At 40.1% G+C, this 12,908-nt stretch overlaps 1 protein-coding gene across 1 annotated transcript in view; it reads left to right on the top strand.

Annotated features, from left to right (window-relative positions):
* Positions 1 to 9,622, top strand: part of NOD1 (nucleotide binding oligomerization domain containing 1) — a 289,117-nt gene extending 279,495 nt beyond the window's left edge. The window contains exons 11-12 of the mRNA XM_078663898.1: positions 3,099 to 3,182; positions 7,443 to 9,622. Of these exons, the coding sequence (XP_078520024.1) occupies positions 3,099 to 3,182; positions 7,443 to 7,515 (157 nt within the window). The 3' untranslated portion in view covers positions 7,516 to 9,622. The remainder of the gene's footprint in view (positions 1 to 3,098; positions 3,183 to 7,442) is intronic.
* The last annotated feature ends 3,286 nt before the right edge of the window (positions 9,623 to 12,908 follow it).

Raw genomic sequence — 12,908 nt, 5'->3', positions numbered from 1 at the left:
TTATTAATGGGCAGTTTCTGGCAGATAGATGAGCATCCAAATGAGGGAAGATTGGAACTTGGCTTCCTTGACCACAGCGTTGATTTGTGGGGAGGAATTGTGATCCCAACTGAAGATGATCCCCCAGATTTCTGACCTGTGGGATGGATGCTCAAGTTTGAAGGCCAGTTGAATAGGCGAGACTATGACCCAGCCTCCCCTGCTATTTAGGGCTTCAAGTTTTGATCCATACTGACAAAGATAGCTTTCATTCATCCAATTGTAGCCATGACCAAGGCACTCTATAATACTTTCCCACTTCTCCATGCGGTTCGCAAGGTGGATGTGTATCTGTATGTCATCAGCGTAATAACTGGAATTTCACCTGACGACTGCCTAAAAGTTGAACTGGTGGAAGCCGCTAAATATTCAAAAGGATCCTTGGAGAGTAAGGGTCCCTGCAAACTCTACATTGTACTTTACGGGAGAAAGACAAAAAATAAGAAATACATATCTGCTGACTACGGATGAAAAAGAATCTAAAAAGCTATTGGAGGGCTATGCCTAAAACCCTCAGCCATTCTGTAAGCCTGTGCAGTTAGATAGCGTAGTTGACAATGTTGTATGTGGCTGAGAGATCAAGGAGAATTAGAACAGCCTACTGGCCTTCGTGGAGTGATTATTCGATGCTTTGGTAGGGCCGTGAATCATGATTGAAGATAAACCTGTGCACACTCACAGCGTGCAGCAGACAAGACTTATTTCTTGCCTCATGTAGTTGCATCAACACCAGCTGCTCATCTGGATTGGGCTCCTCTGCTAGGGTCCCACTGCTTACCCCATGGTAGGCCGTGTGCACACACTAACTGTGAGATTGAATTGGCTGGGCTTGTAATTCATCCAATCATGATGCAACCTTAGCTGTAAGACGATTAGCTGTAATAAGGCCCTTCAATGCTAATCACATTCCAAGTGTGATGCACGTATTGAGTATTAACGTCCGCAGTTTTATGCAGTAGTTCTTTAAACATGGAACTAGTGCACTTGTGCTCCAAACAACATAACCCATGCCCATATGATGAGCTAGTAATGCTCTACTGACCATTCAATTATTTCTGTGTCATCCCAAAGAAATCTTGAGGGACAGGAAAAACCAATCAGATGAGATACCTCCCCACACTCTTATGAGTATTCTGCCCAAAGTGGAGAGAGAAGGAATTCTGAGCTGATGCCCAGCATTCTGTCACGTGGCAGTGAAGCAGAAAGATACAAGCATCTGCATGGTTTTGCTCACTCACCACCCTAGAAGAGTATTAGACTCAGTGATAAGCAATATATTGCAACACAGGAGAGTAATATCCTTTAAGTCACCTATTTGCATCAACTTCCTTTGAATAATTGGACAAGGCCTAGTATTAGCTCCCACTTGACAAGGGTTAATGTCATATTCCAAGATAGTGCGTGGAGTCAACAGCCACACTTGGCACGGAGGACACTTGGTGGAACTGGTGTGGCCTTCAATGTCATCAGAAAAGTCCAGCTTCTCAGCAGAAGTGTTCATTTTAGCAGCATAAATCTAGGTGATTTAATTGGGTGACTGATGTTTACAGGAATACCATCAAAGAATGTGTTATTTGTAGTTATTTCTTATTCTAAACTATGTTGAACATTGACTTATTGTTGTGTGTGTATATGTCTTGAGGCAGGTTCCCTGGAAGGTTCTCATTAAAATGAACCAATAGCTGGAGTGTTGGGAGGGGAGACAGTCAGAGCTGTCCGATTGGGCAAAGCCATCAGATAGTTATTTGCGGGGGCAATCAGGTCTTTATTACACAAATTCTCTTAATTTCTCTAATAAAAAAACTGGGCCACTTAGGAATAAATTGGTTTGTGATATAAAGCTGTCGAGTGAATGTAGGCTTGTATGAATGAATGATAAATGATTTATAGAGCGCAAACCGCTGCCTCATTGGACATCCTGACGCTTGCCAATAACCAAAAGGGATATATTGTAAAGTACCAAAATGTAGAATATAGCCAGATCTTTAACAATTTCCTGAACTGATTCTCATTGACTGTGGCACGTAGTGTCAGGGACTTCATTTCAGGCTTTTTCTGCCAGGATCTTCCTTCCCTTTTTAGGTCGAGCCTGGGCAGCGCATGCGCTGCTCTGCGAGGCATGCTGTATTGAGGTAGGGACTTGAAGCTCCACCCACATTCTGCCCACATTTTTTATTGGCTTGTGTCATTGTCCACTGTAAACTGTGGCTGTCCATTGGTCAAAAGCCTTAGTAGTCCATCCTTAGTACCACCTTGCCTCATTTTGTAACCTCCCATGGCAACACCACCTGTTACGTATGTTGTTGCTCTGTAGGCTATAATTACAGCCTCCGAGCACTATTTTCTCAAATAGCTTTCTCCTGCCTGCTGTTGCAGGCAGGACACGCTCTCTCCTAATGCTTTTTAACATTTTTATAGTACGCATTTGCAATGCAATAGGTCTCGCATTTGCAAACATTTAAGCTATTGGTATTATAACTGTCAATGACTTTTAGTTATCTGTTTTAAAAACAACACATAAATAAAAGGCATTGTCATTTACAGTGCCAATAGCTAAAACTCTTATAAATGGAAGCCCTATTGCATTGCAAATGCTTGTTTACAAATTCAAAGTTGGTATTTTTAGTAGTCTATCCATGCTTGATCTCAGTGATCTACTCGGGAAATAGGGCAGTGATCTCATACAAAGATGTATATGTCCAGTACCGTAGTCAGCTGTGTGAGGAAGGACAAGTGTTTTGAATTGAATGTGCGCAGTCTCTGCACATAAAAAGATAGGCTTATCCTATCTTTTTATGTGCGTAGACTCCGCACTTGTAAAGATACAACTCGTAAATCCCTTTATGAATACCAAACAATCATACACTTTAATAAAAGTCTAAGTTTACCTTTGTGACTCAGGTCCCAACTATCTCACATCTTACAAGTAAATCATGCAAAAAATCAAGCAATCATGCAAAAGATGATGCCACCTTGTTTATTTAAGAAAGCAAAGCTGGATTGTATGAATGTTAAAAAATAGAATTGTGCTGATTTCATCTGTGTTGCTCCTTTTTTAGGCTCATCAAGAATGAGATTACCTTTGATGGAGCCTTGTCTTTTCTGGAAGTTCTCAAAGAGAACACAGTGATAGAGGAGATCTGGTAAGGCTCCATACCGCACACCCTGCATAATCTGCAGTTGACATGTTGTTGTTAGTCACACCAATAAGTTTATTGAATATCCACTTTTGACCTTGTATTTAGAGACCTTGGTAAAGTAGTGAGCTGAAGTTATCTTTCTTATTTTACTGCACCACCAAATTACTGCACCTGAATTAATCAAAGTAACAATAATGGGCCCATTCTACCAGCCCTTTCCCAGTTTGTAATTTTAATGATTACACAACCCTGGACGGCATCTATTGGTATTTTATTTACACATTTTGCACCTCTTCAGCTGCATACGATACTCCTGACGGCACTTTAATAGGCATGGCTTGTGTGACTGTGATCACCGCATAATTCAAGTCATAGCAAAGGTACCAGCTGATGGACTCATCAGATAAAGATGGTTGGATTGTGCACAGCCTAGTGGGGTGAAAGGGAATACTGCCTAAATCACACCTCAAAAGACTTGAAATTGTCCAATAAAGGTGCTAATATAAACTCAACTCCCCCCACCATCCTGACCTTCGAAGATTTCAAACTGAATATGGAATAAGGAGAGGCAGAAATAAAAAGCCTTATATTAGAAATTACAGTGTGCATTTTCTTGGCTGAGATTCTGAATATCAATGATAACAATAGTACTTGTTGGTCCTCCAGAAATGATGTTTGTATGCATGCAAACTTGACGTAGACACACCCTCCTTTCATCCACATGCCAGGTATAGAGTCATGTTTCTATCCCACTGTCCAGAATTTTTATAAAGCTGTGGTTGCTATCTGGGGTTTGTGGATCCCTTGGTTCCTCAACACCTACTCATTAGGTCTGCAATTGAATACTAGCACATTACTAAAGTATAGAGACATAAAAAAGCAAAACAGAAAATTACAAATTTGAAAACTCTCTGTAAAGCTGTATGAATTTTAAATTGGAGACTAAAAAATGTAGTGGGTATCCTCAGTCTGATTCATACACGCAGTGCAAGTACAGCAAACATAATCTAGTATCAACATTTGGTGGCCACATTTGTAGCACTGCCGCCCGCCAACAAAAAGAGAGCATGCATTAGGAGCAAAAAGAGTTTTTGATCAGGTGAGATAATAGGAAAAAACATAAGCAGAGGTAGAAGCGTGAGAAAATGTGTGGATGTGAGGAGATACTTTGCTGTTAGGGATGTGTACATAGGGCAAATTTATTCCTGGAACATCCACGCGCACTTTGTCGCTATTTATGATGCCATCTTGCGGAAATTTTGCCTTATTGTGTTCCACTAAATGTTCTATAGCCCCAGGATGTTCAACAGACCCAACCCCATGGCCTCTTCATAAAACAATATTATCCCTCCTATCACAATTTCGATATAACCTTAATTAATGTGTTTCCTTGTGTCTTCCTACACTAAATTGACACCTAATGGATATGAATAATAATGCTAGTCTAGTGTAAGGAAGCAGTGCATCCGCAGTTCCCCATATTTTATTGAAAATGAGCCAACGTGACATTGTGGTAGAAAAAAGGTCATATTTCAGCAATTTTTGACACCATCAAAGTTTGAGAAGTCTTTACTATGTGTAGCGTCCATGGGATGTAGTGACTCCAGATGTGGATTCTAAGTAGCTGGGGAATACTGTTGCTTCTTGTACTACAGATGATCAAATACTTAATCCAAACCAATAGACCTAGGACCAGATGTAGGTCGGCAAATACAAATACAAAGTGACACCCTGTCCCCCTTGTCAAATCGGTAATTTTACCGATTCGGTAATTACAAGGCCTTCAAGGGGCCTTCAAGGCCCATAGGAATCAATGACAAATACCGATTCTGTAATTACAGAATCGGTAAATACCGAATCCTACCGATTCGGTATTTGATACAGAATAATTACCTACATTAGATTTACCGATTCATGAATACCGAATCGGTAAAATTCGGTATTTATGAATCGGTAAATCTAATTTACCTACATCGGGCCCCTAATCTTTATGTCACCTCTTTGGTCTAACCACTAGAAAAGGCTATTGGTTCATCCACTTTTCTCTAAATTAGAAATTTATATTTTTCTCTGGAGAAGTACTTGTTCCTGAGAAAATGATTTGTGGATAGTGAATATTTTTTTTAAATATCAATGTTGCACCCTGTTTGAACCCTGTCCCAAAAGTAGAAATAAACTGTTGCTTTCTCCTCGATATTTATACTTATCTTTTAATAATTAATCTGTATAATAAATGTCTGTGCAGAAAAAATATCGCAATTTTGTATAATGGCTTTACATACTTGCTCTCAAAAGAAAGGAACTCCTGGAACATAAGCCAGATTTTCACACTTCTCATGCTTTCCGACAGGCTCCTAAATGATTGAAGTTAGCGTCAAGCGTCAAATTTTAGGCACATTCAGACACATGCATCAAGGTAGGATTTTGCGAGTCCTTAATTGCGATAATTAAGGGTGTCAAAAGGACACCCTGTTGCATCCCTGAAATTGATCTTTGCACATGTGTTTGCACAACATGAAACTTTGAAAAATGCACAGAAGTGTATTTTTCAAAGTTTTGGCAAATTAACATGAAGTTCAACTTCATGGTAATTTGCGCCCCCTATTAGCGGAATCGCTAATAGGGGGCGCAAAATCGCTAATTTGTTTACTTTAATGCATTGCATTTAAGGAATCTCAATTTGCAATTCCTTAAATGCAATGGCAATTTAAGTAATCACAATTTAGAGATTACTTAAATTGCGATTTTTACATTTGGGATGATGCATCCCAAATGCAAAAATACCGGTCGCAAAGGGGCAGATTCTGAGAATCTGCCAGTTTGCGACCGGTTTTTCTTTTGATGCATGTGCCCGATTGTTTGCTAAGAATATTTATTGTAAGAGAGAACTCAAATGCAAAAAATCAACAACTCCACCTGGATTCCTGTGCCATTTTATCAACAATTCCACCTCCCTTCCTGTTTTTTTTGTTTGACTGTTCCTGCGAGGGCATATCACCACTGAAGCCAGGGAGGTAGTATTGAACAGTGGAAAGGACTGAGTATGCTGTTGTTCCACCCCAACTGACATCATTAGGTGGTGTACTTCGCCTCGACTGATGTGAAGCAGGGCAGAGAAGTATAAGAGACACAATGATCATCACACGTGGAAGCACATGATCACTGCCTGCAGAGGGTCACTATCTCGTCCCGTGGACAGTGCAGGGCTGAGGATGTGATGAAGCTATTAGGAGCATGAAGGCTTGCTTGTTTTCTGTATTATAGGTCCCTTTTAAGCTTTTTGGTACTTTTCCTTCTCAACTGTAAATACAGTGGGGCTTATTTACAAGCCCCTTGCGCCGCCAGTGCGTCACTTTTTTTTACACACCTGTGGAGCTGTGGCTCTGCGCGACTTTTCATGGCCTTGTAAATACGGCCCCTTTTCATGCAACACTTTGCGTGAAAGGGGCGTGCCATGGGTGTTGCTGTAGGTGTTCCCATGCGACACCCATGGAATCGGACGCATTCTCAGATGTACAACATTTCATAAACCTAGGAATGCGTCAGAATCCGAACCCTCACCATGGGAGGCATAAGGAGGTGCAATGAGGAGGAATACTTGTATTTCTCCCCGTTTTGTCCTCTTTCTATGCATGCTGTATTCTGCAGCACACATAGAAAGAGGAAAACCCCACCAACCATTGTTTTTGTCCAGGAAGGTGTCCGTTCCTGCACAAACACAATCATCCTCCAATGCAGGCCCTCTTGCACCATGGTGCAAGGGTGCCTGCCTTTATGCCTGGCAGCTAATTATGCGCCAGCAAAGTGGAAAGCACAGGGATACATCATATTGTTGTAAATATGTCGCATCCCTGTGCTTATAAAATGATGCAGCTCAGCACAGCAAAATGGCTTGGGCTGCCGCCCTGTGTCATTATGTCATAAATAGGGCCCAGAATTTCTGCTTTTGTAATGACCTGGGCTTTGACAATCCACATTGCACAGTTTCATTGATGGAAGAGCTGCTTCATAGGTAGATAATGATGTTTGGCTGTGCTGTCTCCAGACATCGGTGAGAGTCAGAATAAAGTACCATCCGGCGACCACCCTTACCCTTCAGAAAGTAAGCAAACGTAAGCCTGCCTATCGCACCCAGAAAGTTGCCCTTCTGTATTAGGCTAACCAATGTGAAAAGAGGAACACATTTACAGTCATGCCATTGCAACATGGTACTTACTAACATATTCTTCCTTTATTTTCTTTCGCCCACTTGCTTCCTGTTAGCTTGCATGGCAACCAGATCAGACCACCGGATCCCAACCCTCTCGAAGAAGAAGCAAGAATCATTTACTACTGAGCGGATGCATCGATTTCCCAGCAGATGTGAAGCTGTGCACATACTCTTTGTCTGCCAGTTCTGTAGCAAAGTAGCCATATGCACTCATCCCCAAACTCCATCTCACAATGGTGTGGTGCATTGGTGCTTGGGCATCCCCACACAGTATGCAAACAGAAGCAGATAAGCCTACCTTCAAATCCTCACAACACAAATTGTGTTTCAGCCTTTTAAAGCAGACTGTTCTCAATAGTGAGATAGTACAGGAACTCTAAAATGTGAAGATGCGCATAACTAATCATGCTCAGAAAGCATTGCTTGCCTGGACAGGACTTTGTAGCATTTCTCTTGCATCATAAATCCTTCTGTGGGCTTGCGATCAGCCTACCACTTCTTGATGTAGCATATAGAGGAAAGGAGGGGTTTACTGGTTCGAGTACGTGCCTGGGATTTGGAAATGCGCTTCCTGGTTCGAATCTTGGCACTTCTGCTGACTCTTTGTATGGTGGATGCGTCCCATTGCATTAAATTCATAACAAACACTCTCAAATACACAAACAATTATTTTGCTCTTTGTATGGGGAGGTAAAGACATATTCTTTCCTATGGCATATAAGACTACAGTTCCATAATCGTCACATTTTAAGGAAAGTCGACACTCCAGAGATTTAACCTTTTTATTAAGTGAACAATCTCCTCTTATAACCCTTACCCTGTTCAAGCCTTCAATTTCAGGCATTTCAATGTTTTTAAATTGCTTTGTCACAGATTTCTGTCGAGCCACCAGATTTAAAGAACTGCTTGATGCACGTTGCACGTGATCTCGCACACAAATTTGCACCCGTTGCATATGCAATGCTACTATGTGCTGCATGACTCAAGCAACCAATGTGAAAGGACCCCCTCTTGGATCCTGTTCTATTGAGGTCTCCAGAGGGTTAAATGAGGACTTTTTCAGTTAGTCTATTGTGTAACATGCATTTACTGTTGTGTAGGAAATAGGAGAACACTAATTGTCTTCTTTGTAAGTGCACACAAGTTGTTTTGCATGCCTTTCTTGCCTGAATGGTCAACATACCAGCTCGGCTCTTGGAGCCACTGTAAACTGTGAGATGGAATTGCATGTCCATATCTCAGTAGATTTCTGTTAGTTTTATTGTGAGCAGGGACAAGGTCAAAGTGGGATGCTGCATTAATGCTATTGTGTTTTTGTAATTACTTGCATATGTTTACTATATTTTGTTATGTGTTCTTGGAGTTCAGTTTCCCTGCTCCCCACTAGCACAGTTGTCATGCCTCCCTACCATTGGTATCTTAACTCCAGCACTTTGGGTAGACTGGTTCTTTAGGACCGCTCGAATTTTCTTGATAAATTTCTCTATCAAGACTGAGAGAATTAGAATCTGTGAGAGACTAGAGTAACTCTCAAAATCAGTGTCTCGAAAACAAAGAGTTCAGTGTCTCACACTGACAGCACAGAGTTGGTTGTGGATTGACCCATCCCTCACCTCCAAAGGTGTTCTATGAAACATCTACTAATGAGCTGTAGGGGAAGGTCCCTTGAGGTGTTTTGCATTCAAAAATTGCACTATTTTAATATGTTTTTGAAAATATTTCCAAACCAGCTCTGTCACTCTCGTTCTGTAGAACTTCCATTTCCTGAAAGATTTCAGGTTGTGTGCTGCAAGTGAAGGAAACTTTAATAAAATAACTCCCCCACCAACCTAAAAAAAAGTTTTGAAAGAAAAGTTCAAAAAATATTTTTTATAGTTGCCAATTAATTCAAATGTGACAACCTAACTGCAGCCTGGGACTAAAGACACAAAATTTGATATCCAGGTGCCACCTAGCTGTTGACTCAGGACGCACATAGCATAACATGAAAAGAATTCCAATTGTAATAGAATTGAGCAATTGTTGTACTTCTGACATTAAAGCCCACGTTACTTGGCTTGCTTCAAAAAGTTGTAAAATTTACTGAACATTAAAATCTCATTTTAGTATTTTCACAAAATGAGACTGAAATAATGTCAATCAAAATTAATTTAAAATAAATCTAGTACATTTCAAATAACATTCTCAACTACTTGTGAAGTCAGATGGTAAGTTTTAATTCAAGAGTTCCAAAGAATACAATTTGCATCTATATTGATTTTTAAGGAATAATAGTGTTTTTCAGATAGCAACAAGTAAGTCAAAATCAAATTAGTGGTTGCCAAAAACGTGCCGCAAAGCTTTTCTGGAACCGCCATGTCTCCTGCAGGATGACGCATGAAACCAAAACAGCATAGAACTTGATGTAAGAAATCTCGCAGTTCGTAAATAGACTTTTTTGATAGAGGAACCTGGGGGCATATTATCAAGAAAGGCGAAATGACATTATCGCCGCTAATATCCGGCGATGTGCGGCGATAAAAAAATTGCCGCTAAGCCTACTTAGCGATAAATATCGCTAGTTGTTGGTAATATGCCCCCTGGTCTCACTAGCAGAGTCTGTCACTAAAGGACCCAACCCAAAACTCTCTGAAGAAGAGCAAAGGATTACTAAAAACCTTCTATCTGTCCTCAACAACACCACAAATTGGCTCTTGTCACACGTCAACACTTTACAAATCATTTAAATAAGCAAATAATTAAATAAGATAAATGTTGCATCATAAGACTGTCAGAGGGTGAATAGTTTTGCTTGAATTAGAAAAAGAAAATAAGTATCTTCATAAATTCATGTGCGTATAGACTATGCAAGTGAATTTAGTGAAGTCAACTTCACCCAGCAAAGAAATTTAAAGTAATCCAAATTATTTGAAAGATTTGGGGTAAGAGAAACTAATCAGTTGATCAAAACTTCCAAGAGGCATTTTGGAAAAAAGCAAGGCATGTCTCAGCCTATGATAAGTACGTATGTTCTTTTAAAAATATCCTCTTCTTCAGCACGTTTAACATAAGACTGTATGTATATACACATACATACACACACACACATATATATATATATCTATATATATCTATATTATTTCTCCATGTTTTACTATGTGCGTTCCTAAGTCAATTGCTTTGTGGCTCTGTATTACATTTGCAGTGCTCAATCGCATAATAGTTTTATGCCCTTTTATTGCAAACGGATATCTCCTAATGTGACCTATAACATTTTGTTTCAAGATGAAGCTTTAATTTTACAGAGTTCAGAATACAGGTGAAGGGCAATGATGGTTGTGCCAAAAGAAATTGTGCCCTGTTGGTTTTAGAACTTGTCCCTTTGTCGGCAAGGATATCAGTAGGGCCATTCCTTTCGCTTCCACGGTGAGACAATATTAAGTGAAAATAGAATTAGTTTCCTTGTGGTTCATGCTTCAATAGCCATTATGTCCTCAGTGGCAAAGGTCTGCAACATCAACCCCACAATTTGAATGTTCATCTACAAACAATATTTAATAAGTTACATCCCATTGTACTTGCTACCTCAAATTGTACCAACTACACTCAGACTTTACACGGCCTCCGTGTTATCTCTTCATCGGTACAGTCATTGTACTGTGATGGTGCTCCTGGCCTTTGGAATTGAAATATCCCAGGTCCTGAAATGTGAAATAAATTTCAGCTATTTGTTTTAGAAGAGTACACAACAATTCTCACAGTGTGTTTCATAGCCAATCATTGAACGAAGTCTGCCAACACAGAAGACTTACTGTAAAGTACATCCTTCTAGCCAGTGGCAGAGTAGAATTTGGGAGTGCTGTTCAATCGCAAAGACTGAGGTATGGTAGTTTGATGTGTTACGTCCACCGTATACCACTTATAAACACAGATGAAAATAAACCATGTGCCTACCGTTCAAAGTCACCTGCACACAGAGTGCTAAATGCTGCAATATAAGCTTCCGCCAAACTATTTTGATACTCAGAACATGCCAATATAGAGCTTGGATTTCCAATAAAGTATCGGTGAAATTTGGTAAGTATAGATATTTTTCTATAATGAAATTAAAGGAAACCAATCAGGGTTTCCATTTTCTGCCAAACTGCATTTTTGCATGATAAAAGTTTGCAGCTATTTCTATAATGAAACATTTTTTGTTGTTGTAACCTCGGTGCTCATTATTAACCTTGGGGGAGGGGAGGTGATGGGGGTCAGGGACGTAGCTTCTGGTGGGAGGTGTATTTTGGGGTGTTACCCCCCCCCCCATGTAAATGGATTTTCCGACAAATATTTGGGTGCAGGTGCTTTCAGTTGGGTATGGTGAATTTTCTGTCGGATTTCACCAAGGATTTTTCCATACAAACTGACAAAAAAGCACACACACTCTCCCTCTCTTTTTTTGAAATTCCTAAAAAATATTAGTTCTTTTCAAAAAATTGTTTTGTCTCTCTTAGTACCCATACCAATCCGCATTTTTCTCCTTTTCCATTGCCACTATGGACCCTCTCATGCACCCTGCTTGTGGTATAATGTTTTTAAACATTATATGCCAGCCTGATTGTTGGAAAATCTGAAGCTCAGACCTCCCCAATCTTACTGACCAAGCTACGCCCCTCTGGGGGTGGGTGATGGGGGAAGGCAATGCACAGTTTCATCTACATGAAGCTTTTGAGCTTGGCTTGATTGATAACTCAGACCCCAAAGAAGAGGATGGGTTCGGTCTTGCTACTTTGTGGGCCACTGAATAATGTCCGTGCCTATTTTGCCCAAAAAATTCAGTTGTTTTTTTGGAAAACCTGAATATCATGGCAAGAATGATTTTGCTAAGTGTTTTAGCATGCTTAGTTCTGCCTGATGATAGCTGCACACTTTTTCCCTTCCAACTAGTTTTATTACAACTTTTGAATGTTGTCTCTTCCTTCTCCTACATGTTTGTTTATGTCATATGGTGGAGCGGGGTGGGATCCTCTTAACTCCGGGGAGGGCAAGCGCACTTAAATAAAAAATAATGTACTTAGTGAAGCCAAACAAATGTTGACCAGCATGGCATGCTAATGGAATGCGGTGTTCAGCACGGCCTGCTTTTTTTAAAAATGAGGATTGTTATTTGCATTGAGCATGTCTTTTGTGGTCAATAGCGGCCAACATGTGCCCGGGAACCCTTTTAAATCATAGCACGGTAATAGGGTGCCAAAGCCTTTAAAACACATCTCGCCTCGTATTTTCGGAAGGATATATTTTCATAACGCGGCGCTAGAGTTTAGAGGTTGGAGGGTTTCAAGGAAGGAAACTACAAAAATTACAAAAGTAAACTTTTTTAACAAATTGTTACATGTACATATGTAAATGACCCGTCTTCTTTTTATTGTTCATGTTATTTATTGCTGTCTTTACAAAAACTGAGTTTTTGCGTGCATAGTATATTTACAAGACACCGAGTCAAGTATTAATAAATTGCATTCTGAAAAAAATGGGATTGGTGTCTGTGGATCTTTCAT

The sequence above is a fragment of the Lissotriton helveticus genome, chromosome 10 (assembly GCF_964261635.1).
Source record: "Lissotriton helveticus chromosome 10, aLisHel1.1, whole genome shotgun sequence".
NCBI classification, from domain to species: domain Eukaryota; kingdom Metazoa; phylum Chordata; class Amphibia; order Caudata; family Salamandridae; genus Lissotriton; species Lissotriton helveticus.
The sequence above is the reverse complement of the archived record's forward strand: the minus strand, read 5'-3'. Positions and strand labels throughout refer to the sequence as shown.